General features: G+C 44.8%; 1 protein-coding gene across 1 annotated transcript in view; it reads left to right on the top strand.

The window, feature by feature from the left end:
• The first annotated feature begins 559 nt into the window (after positions 1-559).
• LOC144937965 (peptidyl-prolyl cis-trans isomerase-like) overlaps positions 560-22,324 on the top strand; it is a 30,227-nt gene continuing 8,462 nt past the window's right edge. The window contains exons 1-3 of the mRNA XM_078865618.1: positions 560-724; positions 9,764-9,794; positions 17,462-17,550. Coding sequence (XP_078721744.1) covers positions 656-724; positions 9,764-9,794; positions 17,462-17,550 — 189 coding nt within the window. The 5' untranslated portion in view covers positions 560-655. The remainder of the gene's footprint in view (positions 725-9,763; positions 9,795-17,461; positions 17,551-22,324) is intronic.

Here is a 22,324-nt window from a genome sequence, read left to right as displayed (position 1 = left end):
GTACCATGGCAAGCCATTAAAGTCGATGAGATCTTACCTAGTAACGAATTGGCGTGTTCTGTATACGTGACAAACCTTACTAATTGATGTGTTGGGTGTGGGGGGTGGGGGTTTAACGACACATCCCAAAAAAAAACCTTCTATTATAGATCTCACCTGGGTTAAATAAATGGAATGAATGAATATGAGTCGGGGCGCATGGTCGCGAGAAGGTAATGGAGATGCGAAGCGGGTAACTTGATGCCCAGGTGGCACTTACGATGGACAAGATGCCAGGTGAGTTGTCGATGAGGATGGTTGGTAAGGCGGGCGGGGTGTTTGCCGGGCATGGCGAGTAGACTCGTACGGACACGCGTAGGGCAGCAGTGGATGGCAGTGAGATTAGCAAGTAAGCAAGTAGCGAGGGGGTGGGGGGGGGGGAAATAGTCCAACAGCCGCAACAACATTCTTACATAAAACCCACAATATCTTGCGCACTCTTTTGCGCGGCGGAGGATGACTGCACCGTGCGGTCTCCGTGTGTATAAAAGGGGCGCAGCTCACACGCTGCCCCCCCCACCACCATCGATCTCTGGGCTGCAACGACTGGCAAGGCAGGACACGGCAGTGGCATTAATTCATAATTAGTCTCAGAGTGAGATAAAGAAAAGTAGCAATGGCAAAGCCACAAGTGTTTTTTGAACTGACTGCCGATGGTGAGGCGCTGGGCCGTGTCGTCATGGAGGTAAAGACCAAAGGTTTTGTTGAAGATGTACGGAATGCGCATGTTTTGTGCTAGGTGTGCCCAGCCTTGACAACATTTGACCAATGCATTACACGGACTAGGTTCGTATACGGTACACGTTCTTATGTCTGTGCGGGCTGTCGCGCGGTGGTTTTTTTTGCACTTGCCTGTGATCACAATAACTTGGGTTTGATGCCTGGTCATGATGCGCAACACCACGTGGCAATTGGTGACAGGCGCCTGTCACTGAACGTGGAGTGGACCTTCAAGGTTGACTCAACCTAAAATGAGGACCAGGTGCGATGATCAGGTTGACATCAACACGTGGGAGACACGGGCGTGGCGCCGGCCACATGGCACAATCAGAACCTAACAGGCGATCGCGAGTTCTATCACCAGTGCAGGTCTTTTTTCCTGGATTCTCAAATTTGACGAGGGATTGTCCCAGAAATTATGTAGAGCTTTCAAACTTGTACGTACCGCAGTATTTATTAAGCAGCCGACGCATTGGTGGACCTGCACAATAAATATGCGCAATTTTCTCATCACTGCAATGTTTTTTAAAAATAAACTGATCTCACTGAGTCTAAATCTGCCAGTCAATGAGTCAAAATCTACCAGAGTCAACTGAAGACGTCGGCTTTCACGACCAATATTATTCACTAGGGTTTGTTCGGGGGCGCCTGCCGTGCCCCTCACAACCATTTACGGCCTTCGGGAAGGAAAGTCACGAAAACAACTGCACACGAACGACGCATTCACACAAGCACCCGATGCTCCGTTTTGAAGTTTTTAAATGAAACATCTTTGAATTGTATTATGTTTTGAATTCGATAACTTTATTTCTCCATTTAAAGCTCATATCGTTTTACATCTTGAAGACTTAATTGATAACAACATTTCGTGTGAATTTTGCAAATCAGTCTAAAGGTTAACGATATATTACAGGCGTTTACAGACGGGATACAATGGATTTTAAACATATTTGAAGACCTTTGTCAATCTACTGCTGGATAAAAGCCTCCCATTACCATACTTCAACACTCTGGTCAAGTGTGGGTTGATGAAGGGATGGGAAATAGGATTTGGTTCGGATGTCACCCACCACTTATTTTAGCCCTGGCTGGGAATCAAACTCAGGTGACTTTTGGACCGCTGATTTTCTTCCAAGTGAACGTACTTTACAGACTCTAGGTTATGAATGTTGTACATGCGATGCGTTCTGTTAGTTTATGCTGGTTCTAAAGTCACCATGTACGGTTCATTTTGCATTGTTTAGTTCCTGTTTGTTTCTGTAATCAGGTTTCTTTGGCGTAGACAGGGCCCCATCGAAAATTGTGCACGCATTCCCCAATACGTTTTATTCTGTGCCACATTAAACTTCCATTTAATCACTTTTCGTAAATGAATAATGTGTTCAAAATGTGTCCTGTATTATTATGAAAATAACAATTAAATACAGCATCGTTAAATCATATTCAAATAAACAATACATTTTAATTCACATTTAGCAATACAATATTATACAGTACTCTGAACCCATGACATTGCGTGCATTTCTCTTGTGAAAGAGACAAGCCTCCACTTGGCTTAAAAAACATATGACACTGTGCGCCACGGTGGCGAGATGTTAACTCCCTCGCCTGGTATACAGGAGGTTGTGGGTTCGATCTTGACCCTGACGTCTGCTGTATGTTTGGAGTTTGCGTGTCTCTCTTCCCGTGGTCGCGTGGATTTTTCTCTGGGTTCTTCAGTTTTTCCATCCACATTTAGAAACATGCTTTTAGTGTATTTGGCTGCCATAAATTTCCACATGATAAACTACTTCGTCCAGCTATCATTTGCGGCCAGGTCACTTCTGAAAAAGAGTTCTATAGCTCAGTGGGCCTTACCTGGTCATATAAAAAATTGTTCCATTTAGGTAATGATTCGCAACCATATGTGATTTAATTGTCACAAACCGATTCTTGTTTGTCTCATATTTATACTATCAGTTATATTATTTAGTGATTATTTTCTGCCATGTTTGTACAGTTTTGTTTGCTCGATTAGCCTAAATGTAAAATTAGTTTAATTGATTTATTTGCGATTAAAAAAATTCTGAATTGTCAGTTATACGGGGTGGAGCGTTGCTCATCTCCTTGGGTGAAACTACAAATTCCTATGTCTGGGGAAAGTTTATCCAAAAAACAACCTACTGCTGACTTCCATAAAAGTGGTAGTAATTTTATTAACCCCGGAGGAATGATGAGTTCAACCAGGATTTTAACTCGCAGTCTTCCAGCTTTTCAGTTTAGAGTTTTAACCGCAGCAGCAGCAGCACCGCCTCTCTGCTGCCTACCACCTGGTAAGGAAAACATAATCAAAATCTAAAGCATCGTTTTTGCATTGCCTGTATTTGAATTGGTTGAATACATTAACGCCTGCTCTGTTGTCAGAGAGGGCAAAAAGCCAATCCCCCCCCCCTCATCGTTTTGACACTGGCATAAAAGGTCCCGTAGATACGTCATTTGCATTATTTCCCCCCTGGTTATGAAACGTCCGCGAGTGACACACAAATAGAGTTGCAGTCGATGCCATTTGTCTTGGGAAGCGCGGGCGGTAACCGCCCCTACCCATGGCTTGGAACGTGGCCCAGGGTCTGGGTGGGTTCTTGCCAAAGACCCTCTTCGCCTCGCGAAGCTATTTTTTTTTGTCTGAGTTTGCAAACCGCTGCGAAGCGCGCCCACCCGGTCGTTGCGTGATGCACGAACGCTGCTCGCTTTGTCTGCCCACACCGGCTAGCGTTGGCATCTTTGCCAGTGGTTGTGAGCGTTGCATATTGAACGCACATGAGTGAAATATACAATTGAAGCAAAAACAGGCTTGTGGAAAAAGAAAAAAACTTAGAGCCATTGAACAGACATCAAAGGCAGTTTGTCGATTACTTGGCTTCCCTGGGACAATTCCAAAAATATATAAAAAATAGTTAATAGTAAAATTGTGGGAGCAGAGAGAACATTTGGTACTGGACTGCACATGGCAAGTTTGTCGTTTGTTTCTTTATCATCGATACTTCATCTTGAATAAGCGAACCTAAGAACATGATTATCTACATTTCTTATTGCAATTTGAAAGTTACATAATTGTTCTCGGTTACATATACGTACTTCCGAAGGGTTTAATGTCATTTAGACTTTAGTCGTGCATTGGCAAGTTTCACCAAACTGATCATGTATTCGATAGCTATTGGAAATAAACGCGAGTGGTGAATTACACTGTAATGTATGGCCATGCCCTGTTTAGTGTGTGGGGGGGGGGGGGTCTGCGAGTTTTTACCAAAAAAATTAATTGAATGAACGAATGATGACGCGCCTACCGCATACACATTGGATCTGCAAATACAAACTGTGAAAGGTAAACCTGGCATATTTGCGACGCTTCCATTGCAAACCGTTATGTTTATCAGCACAGGTGTTGAGCGAGTCACACCTGGCAGTGTGCAGAAATGGCGCAACACAGTGGGAGCATTCTATTCGTTTGCTCAAAAGTGTCCCCGCGAGAATGGGATCATGAACACGCCATTGCCGTGCCTTCGAATAGAGACCGAGCAGAAAGCTGCAACGAAAACTTAGAGGCAGGCGGTTATTTTAAGCCGCTACAAGTTAAAATTGTGGCTTTCACGGTCGACTCCGACCAATCATCATTCCTCCAGCATCGCTAAACGAGCACTACTTTGATGGAAATCACACGTGGAGGCACTGACCTCTTGACACGTGACTGTGCGTGGAGTTTCCACCACTCTCTTGCCCGAGAGGCAGCACACGAGGCAAGTGCTGCCCGATGCTTCTGTTTTATAGCCACCTGGGTAACAATGCGCTGTGTGTGTGCGCGCGCGCAAGAGGCTCTCTGAAAAAGGAATGAACTTCAGCTGGGTGTGGTTGGGGGCGCTGGAATTCAATAAAAGCTGACGGAAATAAAAGCGGCGCTTAGCCAACCAAATAAAGGGACCATTGCGTGAGCATCTCGATCCGCGAATGAATCGTTGGCATTGACTGCATGTTGTTATTGATCGTGCTCAATGATTTGGCCACAACGGCGCCTGACGCCGCTCCCCGCTCTTACTCTTGAACGGGAATTTGTTTAAGTTTAAATACCTGCTTGTTGGTTCATGCATTCAGTTTACTTGCTCTTCGGTTTATAACCGCGGGTTTCATGCGCACCTGCCATATGGAACTTTTGAGGCCGGGGTTAATCGCTGTCACATTACTTGTGAACTTAATAGGAATAAATAGGGCTGCGGATGATAGTTTTTTGTGTTTGTTGCGGACCCTACAGCGAGGCTGTGAGGTAGCCAGGAGATGACAATGCAGAAATTGATTATTGAATACGTCTCTGCGGAGTGTCGCATTTTGTTGCTTCTTATATGTGGACTTTCTATGGGTTACCCCAGCTTCCTCCCACACGCAAAAAAACAGCGGAGCTGCAAATATAATCCGCGCTCCTCTGTGCAGCAAATCCAACATTCATCAGGGCATAATTTTGGGAGGTTTTTTCCGGATAAAAACTCCTAAAAATATATATTTTAAACTGTTTTTACATGTATATTACATGCACATTTATACAGGGTTCTTAATTTTTTAACACTTATATGGGACTATCAATTTTAATGGGAAAAGAACGGATAATACACCGCAACATGATAACAAATGTATGTTAATAGCATAAAAAAGTCAGAGTCTCCACTTGTTCTCCATCACTGTCAACACGTGCCTGGAATCTTCTCCAGGTGGCCTCCAGAGCCCGGAGGCACATTTATTGTGGTGTTGTTGCAAATTCTCAGAAGTGTTGACATTGTTTTGAAGCCTCCTGTGAAGAGGCGCTACGATAGCAAAATGTTAACTCCCTCGCCTGGTATACAGGAGTTTGTTGGTTCAATCCCGACCCTGACACCTGCTGTATATTTGGAGTTTGCATGTCTCTTTCTCTGTGGTCGTGTGGATTTTTCTCCGGCTCCTCCGGTTTTCCCCCTTCACATTTAGAATCAACTTTCGTTTAGAGTATTTGGCTCCAATACATTTCAACATGACAAGGCACTCCGTTGAGATATCATTTGTGGCCAGGTCGCTTCGGAAAAAAGAGCTACATAGCTCAGTGGGCCCATTCCTGGTAAAACAAAAGCAAATATAGTTTAAAATTAGCATTACATACAAAGGCAGGAGGCACGTGTCGACTGCACAGGAGCGTCATAACAATGGGCAGCAGTTGGACGTCATCCTTCACGCGTGCGTCCCAGCTGACTACCACTTCCATAGTGCTCGGTGCATAGTCACGGATGCATGAGCGCGACCACGCATCCCCACCACTTGGCCCAGTGGGCTTGTAGGACCACACTTCGTAAGATTACGCGCACATATAAATGTTCACAAAGCTTCTCTCTGTCCAGATTCGTGTAAGACACTTCAGAATGTTATTTTTGGGAAGCAGCACCGGGGGACTGACTCGAACCGAGGGTCTCAGGTGTGCTGACTCAGTGATCTAACACAGACGTATTTTATTAGCCGTCTGAGCCACAAAACAGCATCATGTTTATGGTCATAAAGTTGTGTCTGATGTCAGCTTGATGACTGGTGTGATATTGCATAAGCAGTCGTTATTTTAGAGCCGCTTGCACGCTGCAATTAAATTTGGTTTCTTTTCAAAAGAGTTAGTGGACCTTCAACTGCCGGGCGCGGAACACTATCCAAGCAACTGCAGGTGCACTCTCCTCTTGGCATCTATCCGGCCTCCTCCACCACAAATCTCCGTTGCAAGCTCCTCCATCAAGCACCCACCATCAGAGCTCTCAAAGAGCTGGATTCAAGCCCATTTTGCCACTCGGGAGTAAGCGGGGTTTGTGCAACAAACTTGGATAATTTCACGCGGTAATTAATGCACAAAAGAGGCCCGTGCTAAACAGATTGGGATTTGTGTTTAATTTGGCGACACGTGTCCTTTACTACGTGTGTCCAATCAAGTGAACCCTAAGTTTGCACCAGAGGGCAGACTGTGAGGCCTGAAAAGTGGCTGCCGACAACGTAACGAGTATTCGACACAATGTGAGTCACACACAGGATTCTGCTTGCACAGCGAAGCCACGAATCTACCAAGGAGAACGAACACTGTTCAAACACACATTGAGGTTGTTATTATTAACGTGCATTTGTGACGTATTTGTTTTAAATTATTTATATTTACAGTATATAATATTTTAGAATGGATAACGCCACTATTTAAACACATATTAACATTATTGTTAATATGCATTTTCACTTTATTGTTAATAATATTGTTAATATGCATTTTGTGACGTGTCTATTTTTTTTATATATCCAGTAAATGATATTTGATTTAAAGTGTGTTAGTGGTCTGATGGGGATTGGAGGGGTGTGGGTGGAGCTCATCACACGTGACTGGGATGTGGCGGGTTCAGAACGCGTCTGGGGACCGACCCGGGCCTATCGTTCCCCCAAGGGACTTTCAGTTTCAGTTTCATTTATTTGGTATAGCCCTGTGAGCCATTCGGCTCTTGAATCGGGTGCAACCGCAACAAACAAAAAACAAAAACATGAACAAGAAAACATCTTAAAGTGACTATGCGCAAACAGAAAAATCCAGGAAAAAACTGCAAAGTCTTCCAAAAAAAAGCACCGTACACCAACGCTGTGTGCAAAAATCCCAGTGGGATGCAAGTCAAACAACAACAACAACCACAAGACAACTTAGATTAAAGCCATCATTCTAACTCCGTACTACAACAAACAAACATGGCCAAACCAAAAAACTTTTCGAATCACCAAAATAAAGCCATAAGCAAATCGACGACCACTTTCTGTCAAGTGACCAGTGGTTGCCCTACACGTCAGGCTGGCTCCCACCGTGGGAATGTGTGGATTTCCACCACCGCCGACTGGGCTGCCAATGGAAATGAGTGCCACGGTTCTGCTCGTTTGGGCAGGCAGACAACGCACGCACACACAAATAACTTCAGTCGCTAACAGATAGTGGGACGAACCTCTTAACGGAGGCGCCCTATGATTAACTGTTGTTGTTGTTGTTTTTAACGGATAACAGTTGCACAGCAAGTTCTTCGATGTTGTGTGCAATACTGTCAACAACCGATACCAAATCAAATAGAATGCTGATTTTTTTTTAATCACGGACAATTGTCTGAAAGCTCGGCTAACGCACAGCATGGCCCCTAATATCACTGCTGAGTCATTGCTCGTAAGAGGTTTACTTCATATAACCTACACGGTGTGAGATTTGCAATGACAAGCTGCTATATTAATAAGCAGCAAATATGTTGAAGTATAGTGTATGTCACATGCGGGATGTGCATTTTGTTGTGGTTAATAAGAGTGTGATGGGAGGGTAAACGAGACGAGCAATGCCCACTCCATACCATAGGGGCATTTTAGCTTCCCGTTCCTGAGCAACGTCACGAAGCCAGCAACAAACAGCACCATAGAAGTTGTAGTTGATATGAGAGCTGATACCTTTCTCGAGTTGAGCGGCGATGTTCAGAGTCTGGGAAAGAGCCAACGAGAAGGCATTTCAAAGTCGACCAGTGGGAGGGGATAAGGGGAACAAGAAAGGTATTGGTTTGAACACCGCGTGGATGAGACAACACAGTCGGTATGTGTGTGTAGGTACTTGCGTCGAATTCGACTGTTTGTCTCACTTGGCTGCATACCTACAAATCTTCCTTCGAATGTGGCATCGAGCAGTAGACAATGATGTCTACATCTGTCTGTATTGACAACAATACGCATTCTCCAATAAAGCACTTGGGAAACGATTGTTAAAATAGGTTGAAGCACGTGACCTTGCACCCTTGGAATGCATTGGATTTTGCCTGGACTCTTAAGAGCCGAACAAATGCAATCTTTCATTCCGGGAAATGGTGGGAGAAACTTCCCAAGCTTCGTCTGAGTGGCTTCCTTGTTTAAAATCAAATACATTTGAAAAAAAAATGTATCCACACTGTATAGTGGGCAAGGAGCCCAAGGGTGTGGCATCCCTCTAACCTCAATGGAGCTCATGCACAGTTATGGCTTTTGGTATCATAAAAAAAACATTCATTTGTATACTGCAATACACTCCATAGCACACGTGGAGATTTTTTGTATTTCAGAAATGTGTCGTTTATAAAAATACGAATTTATATATTGGCAGCTGTCTGCATACTCACCTCCGAATTAGCACGGTTGGCTAGGTAGGGTGTGAAAGAAGTTCAACACACACACATAAATACGTCACGTGGCACATATCTGGAGTAAACATCAATATTAACAGATTGGGACCAACAGAGTCATACGTGTCATTTCGGTGCGTGTTTACACGTGCAGGCACGAAAAATAACTGGAATCTTTATGCAATCTAATTATAGTCGGTTAACTATCCCAATTATGATTTAAATCATTCATAATCGAGGTTTTTTGGGTTAGATCGAATACATATATAAATGTGTCGTTAAAACCCGCCACCACCCGACACAGCCAACTAGTAAGGATTGTACAACATTTACAATCTGAGTTCGACGTTTCGCCGTTAATTACAACTAGCTTCATCAGGCGACAGCCAGATTTGTTGTTGCTTGGCTTTCAAACACACCGGTGTGCTGTACTAGTGACGAATTGCCATGTTCTGTTTGCGTGACAACCCTTACAAGTTGGCTGTGTCGGGTGGTGGCGGGTTTTAACGACACATTTATATATTTACGCGATCTAACCCAACCCCCCCCCCCCTCTATTATGATTTAAATCGTCAATGTTGGGATCGCTGGTGAAACTGTACACACAGTAAAACCCTATATGTTGTACTCACTTTGTATACAGTGTTGCATATTAAGGGCCGTAACAGTGTATATATTTTTTTGTAAACGTTACATTGAAAAATGTCGCGTGAATTGTAAAAGCAGACGTGTGCTCGTGTAAAGCACATGAGGTCCGTTTCCATTGATCCCTGAGTAGTTATCATGTGATTAATGTTTCGCTTTCTTCTCCTTTTGCTTTGCAGCTGCGGGCTGATGTTGTGCCCAAGACTGCAGGTAAGGAACGGTCCCACCTTGCACATTAGGTATGTGAGTGTGTGAATGTAGTGCAGTGAAAAAGTTGCTGCACGACCACACCAGCAACTAGCAGGTAAGGCCCACTGAGCTATGCAGATCTTTTTCAGATGCGACCAGGCCACAAATGATAGCTCAACGAAGTGGCTCATCACGTGGACATTTAAAGCAGCCTAAAACTCTAAACGCGTGTTTCTAAATGTGGAGGGGAAAACCAAAGGAAGACCTGGAGAAAAATCTACACGATTACGGGGGGTGAGAACACGCAAATTCCAAATTTACGAACCCACGCCCGACTGCATACTGGGCGAGGTAGTTAACATCTACGCCACCGCGGCGATCTGGGCCATGCACACCAGTGGCAATTGATACCTCTACTTGGTCCGACCCTCCTCTAGGTTGATTCAGCCTAAATTGAGTACCTCAGAATTGTTTTTTTACAGGAGGAAACCGATGAGCTACAAAGCCATTTTTCACAGATGTCCAGTGGGGGCGGTTAAGAAGGTTACAACATCAACAAAAATGGCAAAAACCACGATACGAGTGCAAAGTATAGGAAAGGTAAACAAATAACTTAAACATATACAAATACAACTAAATTATTAGTAGTTATCTTAGCAGGTAAAGCCCACTGAGGAGTACCTGTTGCAGTCAACACCAGTAGGAAACAGGCCAAGTGGCAATGCGTGCGTGTTGCGGGCTGTATCACTCGCGTGCGTGAGTTATTGTGGCCTTGCAGGCGCTAACAGCACCTTCAAGCATTGGCCTGCAGTCCACATGGGGATCTGCGTGTGTCGGTTGTGTAGTATTTGGAGCTTTGGCATAGCAAGTTCGATTCTCTGCCCAGTAAACTACCAGTTGCAATTGGTATCTAAATTTGGTCTGGGTATCCACTAGGGCAAATCGGCCCATTGATGGGTAACACGTGTGACGGTATCATGAACATACCGCGCTACCAACTGCGTGTTCACGAGTAACATCTGTCCCGAATTCTGTGCGTGCTGCCCTGTTCATTATGATGCCATGTTGAAATGTGAAAGTATCATTGTCCTAGCGAAATTTGGGATGCTGCCATCGATGTGATTTACTTTGTACAATGAAGTCCTCGTTGTACTCGATTGACTCCAAATGGATGATGGGCTGAGTCAACAATGTCCGACCAGGATTAGAATTTGCAACCTTCCACCACAGCGATGAAATGTGCAGTGGACACCTACAGGCTATCTGCCCCATAGATTGTGATGATGATGACGACGATGACCACCACAGTGGCACGTGACCCCAAACAAGTTCAAGGTTAATTTGTTTAGAACTCAGGTGAGAACTCAAAGAGACCAGGACAGTCTCAAACACCAATCACAGTACAATTACACTATATTATAATATATATAATAATATATATTGGGGGGGACATATCCCCCCCAATATTCAAATATGCTCAAAATGTCCCCCCCAATTTATTGCTATAAAAAAAATTACTATGCTATGTAAGTAAAAAAAAACAATTTTCTAAACCTTGGCCACAATATCTGGATTTGTCTTCATATAAATAAATGCATATATTTCTGTTTATATGATTGTGGTTATGGTTGTACTTTATTAATCCCTAATCTCTGCCATTACATACAATGAAACAAGAAAATGTAAAAAAGAAAAAACAGAGCAATGTAATATAATACACTATTAGACATTGTCAAAAATAAATAAAAAGTCCATCCCATGTGATAGTGATTTTTTTATATTTTAGGCAGGAAATTAGTTTTCAAATTTAGATATTTTTCTGGGATGGGACCCCCAGACCCCCTGGAAGATTTGGTCCCCCCCAAGGTTGATTCCATGGCTACGGCCTTGATTTAAATAGCTCATTTTCACTTCGTTGCTTGTGCCATGCGTCATCTTTAACCAAAGGGACGCCTTCTGAATTATATTAAGTGCAGCAACGTACCACGCCTGGCCCAGGGCCAGGGGTGAGTGCTGTTCTTATAACTCGTGTGCCGAAAGATTACGTAACTGTCATCGCAGACAGATTTTGCAACCAGCGCGCAAACTCGGACCATATAAAAAGCTGCACGGTCGCGACTGACGTTGCTGGGACTTTAATGCCCCCAATTCTGTTCGAATCTGAATGTCCAGATCGTCGCAGGAACTGAGCTATTCAACTCTGTGCCGGCTGTCTCCAATACAAGCACGATGACCGACCACTTGGCTATCTAGCCCACCTGGTGTAAATAATCAGGCCTCTTATTGTTGTTTTTGTTTTAGTACATTCTACCGCGCTCGCCTGTTTTCCATTGCAGGTTTGAAATTAAAATCAGGTGAGCAGAGCCGGGTGGGGGGGGGATCAGTGTTGTAACTCGTGGAGGGCATTTATAAAATATATATATAATGAAAGCCGGAGTGTAAACGGCCGCACCTTCTGGCATTGAAACAACCCGCCCGAGCCACCACACCCTTGACCGCACCCCACCACTCTCGCACGCACAGACACACACACGCACGTGTCTGTGTGCGTGCGTGGGCATTAGCCTACATGTGTGTGCCTGTACGATATCCTGCGGGGGGCTATGCCTGTGCGCGTCTCTGCGTATCACAATGCCCCGCGTGTCCCCACGTGGGCTTTGTGTGCGCGGTTGTGCGCGTAAGGAGCGGTGAAGCAGTGGGTTCGTGTATTTGCTGCGCCGCCAAGCCGGCAAACCCAATGTTCATATCCTGTAAAAATTGAAATACATCGGCGGCAAGTGTTTTTAGTACCTGTGGTGGTCCTCCTGTAAGTTGGCTCAGCCTTAAAACGAGAGTATGTGGCCTGATGCGGAGTGTACACGTGGTTGCTGTCTAAACCAGGGATCGGCAACTAACAAGAAGAGCATTTTTTTTTCGAATTAGGTGAAGAAAAAACCCCGCAATATTTGAAGAGCCGCAAAATATCTGAATAACGTAACGAGGCGGTCCTTAACGAGCCGCATGTGGCTCTGGAGCCACAGGTAGCTGACCCCTGGGCGATAGCGCAAATACAGCGTGGCATCGTGCTGACGACACCAAGCCAAAGTGCTCATGAACAGCACTTACACCAACACTCTCTATAGGCTGTATAGAGATATTTGTTGGTGTGTGTGTACGGAAAGCAATGTTGTGATGGTGAGTGCCCTATCTTTGATCTCGGCAACTCCACTCGCAATCAGAAGATCTTTGTGAGTTCAAAATCCCGAGGGAAATCCACATTGGTCGTCCTATTGAGAGACTGGTCTCTTCCGTAGCAATACAGACATTTCCGCCACTAGCTTCAGTCCACCCACGTCAATTAGCAACACCCAATGCTCATTTCAGAGTGGAAGTTCGATGCCTGGCATTGCACGCAAGTTGCAGTTTTTACTTAGCCTGGGCTTCCCCTAGGTCAACTCGGCCTGAATTCAGCTCCCAGTGTATTGTGTAAATGCTATCACTGGAGAGGCTTGGTGGCCAGCCATGCACACGACTCCTTCATGTGCCATCTTAACTATAACACGTGCTCACATTTGCCCCAATCGTCTATCAGGATAAATGTCGATCTTTATCCCCTTGTGTTTATGCCCTGAGCGGTGGTGCAGTGGTTAGCGCAACCCGAGTTCGATTCCCGCTCACGACCAATAACAGTGGCGAATATTTTAACCAGTCCTGGGCCTCCCCTAGGTAGACTCAGCCTGAAATGAGTACCTGGCGTGGTGTGGAAACATCAGCATCGGGCTAGACAAAATTGACTGGGCGTGGTGCTGGCGTGCCGTGCGGGCCCCTGTAGGTGCTCGCCAACAGCCCTTGCACAGACAGTTTGCACAAGGCTACACGAGGGATTGTTGTCTTTGTTTATGCCCACACTTGCACGCCAATGTGGGGCGTGTGGAATTTTCCTCTGGTATGCACACTCTATCATTAATAGCCCAATGAGCAGCACTTCTGCGCAAATGAAAGCGCTCAGTCGGTCATTTTCAATCCTCGCGCTAAAAATGCGCAACACGCATTAACCACAGCACGCCACCCACTTTGGACAGCGTGTCAAAGAACATGTGACATCGTTCACGAGAGGGGCCCATCGTGTCGCGCACTCTCATAGCCCAAACCCCAGATATGGAAACATTGCGTAAGTAAATCGCACGAAACTATAAACTATTAAACAATGTTTTATTTCACCAGGTAAGGCCCAATTAGCGATGTAGCTCTTTTTCAGAAGCGACCCGGCCACAAATGATAGCTCAACGAAGTGGCTTATCATGTGGAAATTTATAGCAGCCAAATAATTTAAACGCACGTTTCTAACTGTGGAGGGAAAAACTGGAGGATCCGGATAAAAATCCACGCGACAACAGGGAGAACACGCAAACTCCAAATATACAGGAATCAGGGTCGGGATCGACCGCCTGTATTCCAGGCGAGGTAGTTAACATCCCGCCATCATGCGCTGGAATAATATCCAAGCGCTATGTGCTCAAACGGGCATCGGATTAGTCCAGGGGTCGGCAACCAAAATAACAAGAAGAGCCATTTCTTTCCAATTCGGTACAAAATTCAGTATTTCAAGAGCCGCAATGCATCTGAGTACATACTGTACATACGTACATATCGTCAAGAAGCAGCCCGTAAAGAGCCGCATGCGGCTCCGGAGCCGTAGGTTGCCGACCCCTGGATTAGTCGAATACTGGTAGGAACCCACTGGTTCCACCAGCCCACAGGGGATTATTGTGTCCGTCCGTCCGTCGTGTAGGGAGGGGCTGGGTGGGGAGGGTGGGGAAGGGCTGGGTGGAGAGGGTGGAGAGGGTGGGGAGGGGCTGGGTGTGGAGGGGCTGGTCACCCCGTGGTGCCCTTATAAAACTCAACGTTTAACCTACTCAAGCCGGCTTGTGCCCGCCCTCACAGTCGGGCATATTTGCGGAATACATCACGCCGCCGTTGCCCCTGGCCATTAACCGAGCAACCCAACGTTCCTACCAGCTCCCTCCGCAGGAATGTCTTCTATGCATGGCCCTGAGTCAGAGCTGGAATTTCCATATTCCAGTGACCAAGTTTATGCTGTCCACAGAGCAAACACTGTTGGTGTTCACTTGGTGGGGATCGTATTATTTGCTCCAGAATAGAGGCCTCAGGTGGCCTTGGCTGGGAGTGGAACTCACACACTCATAATCGGGAGCTCAATACTAAACTATATCCTGGGCAAATGTGAATACACGACCGTCTAAATACGAATGGAGTGGTGGGACAGGGGTTAGAATACGATGCTCTGAACGTGGTGACCCCTGGCCCCCCTTTTGCCAATCCGTATTGACCAGTACAGTGAAGTATCGTCAAACAACCCCGTGATCAACATGGCATGGGGAGGCATTTATCCAGCAGGAGGCTGACTTAGGGCTCTAACTCATACTGGTAGAAACCACCTGGTTCCACCAGCCCACAGGGGATTATTGTGTCCGTCCGTCGTGCATCCAAAAATGGGAGGGGTGGGGCTGGGTGGAGAGGGGAGGGTGGGGAGGGGCTGGGTGGGGAGGGGAGGGTGGGGAGGGGCTGGGTGGGGAGGGTGGGGAGGGGCTGGGTGGGGAGGGTGGGGCTGGGTGGGGGGTGGGAGGGGTGGGGCTGGGTGGGGAGGGGCTGGTCACCCCGTGGTGCCCTTATAAAACTCAACCTTTAACCTACTCACGCCGGCTTGTGCCCGCCCTCACAGTCGGCCATATTTGCGGAATACACCACGCCGCCGTTGACCCTGGCCATTGACCGAGCAACCCAACGTTCCTACCAGCGCCCTCCGCAGGAATGTGTTTTTTAATAATAAAAAAATACAATCTATATACACAATGGAATAACGCCCCTTCATCCCTATAAAAACAACGCCCATGAAGCAATAATCGATTATTAAACAGTTTTAATTTTCACAGCCGTTAAAGCCGTGCGGTTGAATGCCGACGTTCTGTAACAGATAGAGTAACTTATGCCAACTAAAAAAGACTCGGAAAGCTTGAGTGATCTTGAACAGAAGCCTTCAAAACAATCATGGCCGAGGTGCTGGTGGAACACCCGGGAGAGTCTTGAACATCCATGCGATGTGTGCGTCGCCAATGCCTTGGCAGATACACGCCGAGTTGAAAGGGATGATATTCGGGTGATATAGTTTCACGCTACAAAGTACATTGTAAGTGCGACATTGTACTATGCATTTCAAGGTCGCATTCGTTACACACAAAGTGCTTGCCACAAATGAACCACAATTACCTCGCTGCTGATCTCGTCAAGGGACGTAAACCATCATCACGTGAACTCCGGTCATCCTCGCAGCGGATTTTGGCTGGCCATCGAACAAAGACGTTCGCTGCATCGCACACTTTCGCATGTGTTTCTGCGGCCGTCTGGAATGCTCTTCCTTCTGATATTAAGAAGCCACTGGAGCTATGCAAGTTTGAAAACTTATTTATTTAAAACTGATTTTTGTGTTTATTTTTTTTACTTCCCCCGCACCTCCGATTAGCACGCTTGGCTATGTACGGTGCAAAAGAAGTTCAACGCACATACAAAGTGTGTGCGTGGTTATAGTTTTAGCTACCTTTATTATTTATTATTACGCTTGTTTCATCCAGGAAAGTCTCACCGAATCTCATTACTCTTTTTCAAGAGTGGCGGGGAAGAGAGGCGGTGGTGGGGCGATAATGATTGCTATATGTCATCCTAATTGAGTAATTTTCGGGTAATTTAAAAAAATATGAATTTGGCCTGCTCTTTTGCGAAAGACGTCACGGCATCTGTAAAGTCCACTTTCAAGCGGATGGCGCGTATTTTAATGGTTGAAACGCACCGCCATGTTAATGTTAGGTCAAACCTACTGCCTAATTATAATTAATAAATAATTACAGTATAATGTATTATCATGGATACCGCGGTGCATATAGCCAGGCAGTGGTGGCTATGCATGTGGCCTATAATGCAGCACTGGAGGCGACGGTTGGTGGATCACACAAATGTTGTGAAACTCTCTTCACATGTCCATCTGTGTGGGTATCGAGTGTTGCACCCTCCAGATATAATAAACACTCATTAATTGCCAGAACACATCTTAAAATAAAAGCCCAATTTTGAATCCCCCTGAAAGAGTCTGACGACTCAGTGTGGCCTTCCTGGATAAATATAATAATTATTATTATGACTACATTATGCCAAACAATTTAGTCATATAACAGGATATGGTTCAGTTGGTGGGGCAGCACCTGGCTGCAAACATGCAGTTGATTTCATATCCTGGCCAATGTTAGCTCAGCCCTACCATCATCACTCTAGGGTCAATAAAGTAACTACTATCTGGTAAAACTGCACAACTTGGTGGCAGACTGGTTCTTGCCATAGTAATTCCCAACTGGAGCATGATGAGCCAGTAGTCCATGGAGCATAAGGGCATTATTATATTTGGTTTATATAAGTGAAGTTATATAGCTTCAAAAGCGGAGAGAATTAATTGTTCATATGATCTCTCACTCAGTTAGATAAATAATACTCTACCATGTTCACAATTGTTTGCTCCTCCAAGAAGCAGAGACTGGATTCCGCCCGGTACACTGAATCTGGAGGCATGTGTAACAATCGCTAACGTATCGATGCATTCGGAGAAAGCGGGTGTTGTTTTTTTTGCGCCTTTTCTTTTTTAGAAAACTTCCGCGCTCTGTGCACCGGGGAAAAAGGCTTCGGATACAAGGGGTCCAAATTCCACCGTGTCATTCCGGAGTTCATGTGCCAGGTAAGACGGCGACAACTGGAGTTTGTTCTGCTGGTGCACGTCCAGAAACACTTAAACATGTTCACTTTCTGCCTCTATATGCCACTACTGGGTAATGTCATTCTATAAATAATGCAATTTTTATATTTAAATACAAAAAATGAAGGCTGTTCTTTTTTTTGGGAGAGCTTTGAAAACGTATCAGTTTTCGCAGAATCAAACGCACACCAATGGGGGAGAATGTGCATCGGAAGAGGAGATGCTCTCCCTAGCAAAATATCTTCAAGACGATATTAGCTTTGTGTAATGAGATTAAAATACGACTTTGAAGTCGTGTCGTTAGGTGCTCCCCAGTGAAGTTACGAAGGTGTCACTCCTGTAAATGTGCAGTACAGTAAAGCCACTAAATCACTCCTCATCGTGACTTTTTAAAGTGCCTTTGTTGTTGTATAATAAAAACATAAAACCAGTTTGAGACAGCCCCGGACACACAGCCTAGGTGCATGTCTTCACGATGAGGGCTGTCTAAAAAAAAAACACTTTCAAAAGTCACGATGAGGAGTGATTTAGTGACTTTACAGTATAATTTAAAGGCGTCACACCTTGGTAACTTCACTAGAGAGCACGTGACCGGGACTTTAAAGTCAGGATAAGTGCTGTGTCTTTTTTGTCTGTGTCTTCCATCCAATCAGGGTGGGAAACCCACAGCACTTGTGCTGTATCTGGCCCACGACTTCATGTAATGTGGCCCACACACACATAATGCCTGCTGCCACTTGAATGTGGCCCACGAACTATACATATCCATCCCAGCAAGCGTCTTAGCAGCTCCGATTGAGTACTAGAGGGGTAGACCTTTGACCTGGTAATGCTGGGTTTTAAATGTTATCGCGCTAGTTTACTGCTGTCACTGCTAAAGGTTGTGTGAAAGTCTTCATTGGCCCTCAGTAAGCACACCATTCCCCACCCTTACGCTCAATGTAAAGACCAAGCAGAGAAGTATGTGATTGTTCATGCGTTTTTTATGTGTACGGTGTTGTGGTTTTAACCATTTTTAGAATGACCGCACCTCCAATTAGCACGCTTAGCTACGTATGGTGCAAAAGAAGTTAAACATGCATTGATACAAGATTCCAAACTTTCGTGACTGCAGGAATTACTCTTTGGTTCTTTCAGTAAAGTCACGTAGAAAGAAATTAAATTATATTTCCCAAGTTTACGATGTTTGTTTTCTCATTCATTTGTACCTGATGATGGTTGCTTGTGTTGCAATGGAAACGTGGTATTCTATTATTAGTTAATATAATTTATTTCTACGTGACTTTACCGAAAGAACCAAAGAGTAATGCATATATACATTTTAATGTTTTAATTCATGCGACTTTTGGAGAATATGATGCATCAACTGTTGGTCAGCCCCAGTCTTCTCTGATGTTTCACCACTGCTTTTAAGGCGCTTGGATGATCATCCTGACAGTGGCATTTTCATGCCACTGATGTCGAGTTACGTAAACTGCACTCTGCAGCAGACAGCAGCTTGCTTTGGTAATTCTCTGCAGGAACTGACCATCTAAAGCGCTGACGCTGGCTCTGCGGCAAGCAGGCCAAGTGCCAGGCTATCTGGCCACAGCCCACGTGCGTGGACTGTGAAGAAAACTGTTAAGAAGAAGAAGAAAAATACGGGGAGGGGACCAAAGTAACCACCAAAAAGTAGATTTTTATGCGAGATTGGACGCATGTATTGAGGACATGGCTGGAAAGTATTCATCCAACACGTAAGAGCCCGATTCATGTGTTGGTGAATGTTTTTGTTTTCATATCATTAAAAGCGTCCTTTTTTCCTTCAGTTGTATTCCAATAGCGCTATTGGTAAAATTTCATAAGAATAATTATGCCATCAGAACCCTCGTAGTGCAGTCCAATACTACCGAGTGTTAGAGAATGGCCCACGGAAGATGATGTCAGAGAACTAATTCCTTCAAGTTACCGTTTTACCCACACTCGTGGGCGAAACACATTCCCTGAGATGTTCCATGTGTCCCACTGGCAGTCAAATCAACTCGTTTTTAATCCTCGGAAACTAAAATGTATTAAAATGAAGGTGAAAAAAATCCCCGAATTTATTGTGATGGTTTTTTTTGTGTGGGTGCACTGTTATGGACATTGAAACTGAAAGTAGGAGAAGTAGAAGATCAAACAAAACGAGCTATCGATAACCACAAATAGCATGACGAAGAAAAGTTAAAAAGGGATGAATGTACAAAGACAACACGGAACTATTGTGTAGGAATTGAATGAGATTACAGATCCTCGAAGACAAAGTGATTGGCAATTGATAATCGTGAACACAGTGAGCATGGCATCAGCAAACAACAATTATCAGCGCTTAAGCAGGCAGATGGAACCACAATGCGAGCAATTAGTTCACAACAAATATGTGCCGATGTGACTACTTACCATCGGTGGTGGAAATGATCAAAGCAATGCAACTCGGCAGGTTATTTTTTTGTCACGATGTGAAATTAGCCCCATTTTTCCCCCTCTCAAGACTTTGCTATACAATTATAAATCACGACGTTTCGGAGGCAACACAAGTCTCCGTCATCAGCTGGGACCGTCACAGCCAGATTTACTGTATCAAGTGAGTAAATCTAGCTGTGACGGTCCCACCTGATGACGGAGACTTGTGTTGCCTCCGAAACGTCGTGATTTATAATTTTATTTCTATTATTTTTTCTATTATTTTTATTTATATTATTTTTTTTTACCTACGTGACTTTACCGAAAAAACCTAAGAGTATGAATCCTTGCAGTCACGAAAGCTTCAAATGTAGAATTTGCTATACAATTCACATACAGCACCTTCGCGTAGGAATGGAGTGCAATGCTACTGCTGCAAATCTCACATCTCGAGGAGAGTAAAGTCAACTTCATGATGGACAAGTTTCACGCAGGTGTACTCTGGGCGTGGTGGAAATGCACACCTGTAATCCAGCGATCGGAAAAGGAGAAGTTGTTGACACGAAGCAGCCTGCAGGGCAATTTGGTTCCACATGTAGAGGGCAGGGCAGCAAGTAGGTTTGCAATATCTGTGAAGTAGGGATGTGTTTTTCGTATCCTATTTTGGATATTAGATTATTTAGTTTTTTAGATCTAATTTCAGATTTTAATATTGTATTTTATTCAGTTCTTTGTTTATGCATAATAGAGGTTTTTTTGGGTTAGATCACATAAATATATAAATGTGTCGTTAAAACCCGCCATCACCCGACACAGCCAACTAGTAAGGGTTGTTACGTAAACAGAACATGCAAATTCGTCACTAGTACGGCACACCGGTGTGTTGGAGAGCCAAGCCACAACATGTACAATCTGAGTATGACGTTTCGCCAGTAATTACAACTAGCTTCATCAGGCGACAGGCAAATCTGGCCTATTATCGTTGTTAATACACAGTTTCTAGGGATCCTGAATATCATTAGTTGAATTGTATTTTTATACAAAGTTCCGTAAAAAACATTACTTTAACGTCAGCATTTTATTATTTTAAAATAATGATGTAGGCAAAAGCGATGTCATGCGTTGTTGATAAAGTGCCATCACGTGATGACGATATTTTGAACACAGGCCTGATTTATTTGAATTTTAATTCAAATGCCTTATACGCACCCCGACTGTGCAGTCTTCCAGCGGTCTCCAATTAATACCTGAGTTTGTTCTCCTCTGGGTTACCTGACTTTTCATAGCTGTCAACCCATACGGTTTACCCGTAGTCTTGTACAGGGACGTTGAGTTTTCAGGTCCATACGGCGTACAGCCGTTTCAATATGGCCAAAAAATGTCTATTTGTATTTCTCCCTTGAGAAGGTGACTTTGTTAGATGAACGTTGAGATTTATAAGGGCACTTGGTGACCAATAAGGTCTGAATTGGTCTGTAATAAGGTAGGGCACTGATAAGGGGTTGACGGGTATGGGTTTTAAGACCACGTGCGGAAATATGAAAGAACGAGTTTGGCCACGCGGAAATCCTTCTGAACGTGACTCGGGAACTCGTCGAGGCTTTTCTGGACGAAGGGCAAAATTGCAATTATTATTATTGTACGTGGAAGAACCATAGGAGTTGGCTCAACTACTCTATAGCCAAAAGCTTGTATAATAGCAAAATAAAGAAATAGATAAATACATTTAGCAAACTTTGCCAGGCCATGGCTCAATTTCCCCCACCCCACATGTGCAAACCGCTAACGTTGGAGCTGTGGTTTGGCTTTAGGGGTTGCCGCCGTACAGTGCGACACTAGAAGTGCCTTCAAATTCCATCGGAGGGCACCGTTGGCTATGAATCATAGCTCTCCATAGCGTGCTACTGTTTTTTATCAATCAGAATCCCAACTCAGACAGCCTTTGGGTTTTTTTTTATCATTTAGGCTGTTGGAGATGATTGTGTGTGGGGAGGGGTAGTGTAGTGGTTAGCACGCTGCACTATGAACCCTGGCCACCCGAGTTCGATTCCCTCTCACGGCCAACACCAGTGACGATTATCTGAACCGGTCCCGGGCCTCCCATCGGTCGACCCAGCCTCAAAATGAGTACCTGGTGAGGTGTGGAAACATCGCCACTGGGGAGACAAAGGCGGCCGGGCGTGGTGCTGGCCACCCACTCCGTTCCGGCCTTCATAGGTGCTCGCTTACAGCACGTGCCCCAACAGTCTGTTCAGGCCATACGAGGGATCTTTTTCTTTGTTTCTCCCAGCAGGGTATGTGTGTGTATGTCTTTGAACCAGTCCTTAAGTCTCCC

This window comes from Lampetra fluviatilis, chromosome 20 (genome assembly GCF_964198595.1).
Source record: "Lampetra fluviatilis chromosome 20, kcLamFluv1.1, whole genome shotgun sequence".
Taxonomy (NCBI): domain Eukaryota; kingdom Metazoa; phylum Chordata; class Hyperoartia; order Petromyzontiformes; family Petromyzontidae; genus Lampetra; species Lampetra fluviatilis.
This window is presented reverse-complemented; position numbering and strand designations above follow the sequence as displayed.